The sequence below is a fragment of the Gekko japonicus genome, unplaced genomic scaffold (genome assembly GCF_001447785.1).
Source record: "Gekko japonicus isolate JY-2015 unplaced genomic scaffold, Gekko_japonicus_V1.1 scaffold2714, whole genome shotgun sequence".
In the NCBI taxonomy this organism is placed as follows: domain Eukaryota; kingdom Metazoa; phylum Chordata; class Lepidosauria; order Squamata; family Gekkonidae; genus Gekko; species Gekko japonicus.
The window spans coordinates 34,636-34,893 of record NW_015163168.1 but is presented as its reverse complement, the minus strand read 5'-3'; the positions used below and the strand labels follow the sequence as shown (position 1 = coordinate 34,893).

The 258-nt window shown below is 56.2% G+C and overlaps 1 protein-coding gene across 1 annotated transcript in view; it reads right to left on the bottom strand.

Annotated features, from left to right (window-relative positions):
• LOC107106875 (zinc finger protein 250-like) overlaps positions 1-258 on the bottom strand; it is a 14,182-nt gene that overhangs the window by 5,542 nt on the left and 8,382 nt on the right. The window contains exon 4 of the mRNA XM_015407090.1: positions 21-150. Within this exon, the coding sequence (XP_015262576.1) occupies positions 21-150 (130 nt within the window). The remainder of the gene's footprint in view (positions 1-20; positions 151-258) is intronic.

Genomic DNA, 258 nt, shown 5'->3' with positions numbered 1-258 from the left:
GGGAAAGAGAGAGGCCTTACCCAGAGAGGACAACATCCTGCGATTCTCCGCCATGACGACCCTATGCAGAGCCCTTTGGTCCGGATCCAGCAGCGCCCACTCCTCCTCTGAGAAATACACAGCCACATCCTCAAAGGATGCCGTCAAACCCTGAAAGAAGCAGTAAACAGTCAAAGAGGCCTTGGGGAGCAGGTCGGGAGCTCTCTTGTGAGGTCCCAGGCTCCTCTCGTGGGCAGGTGTGAGAGAAGCAAAGGGAAA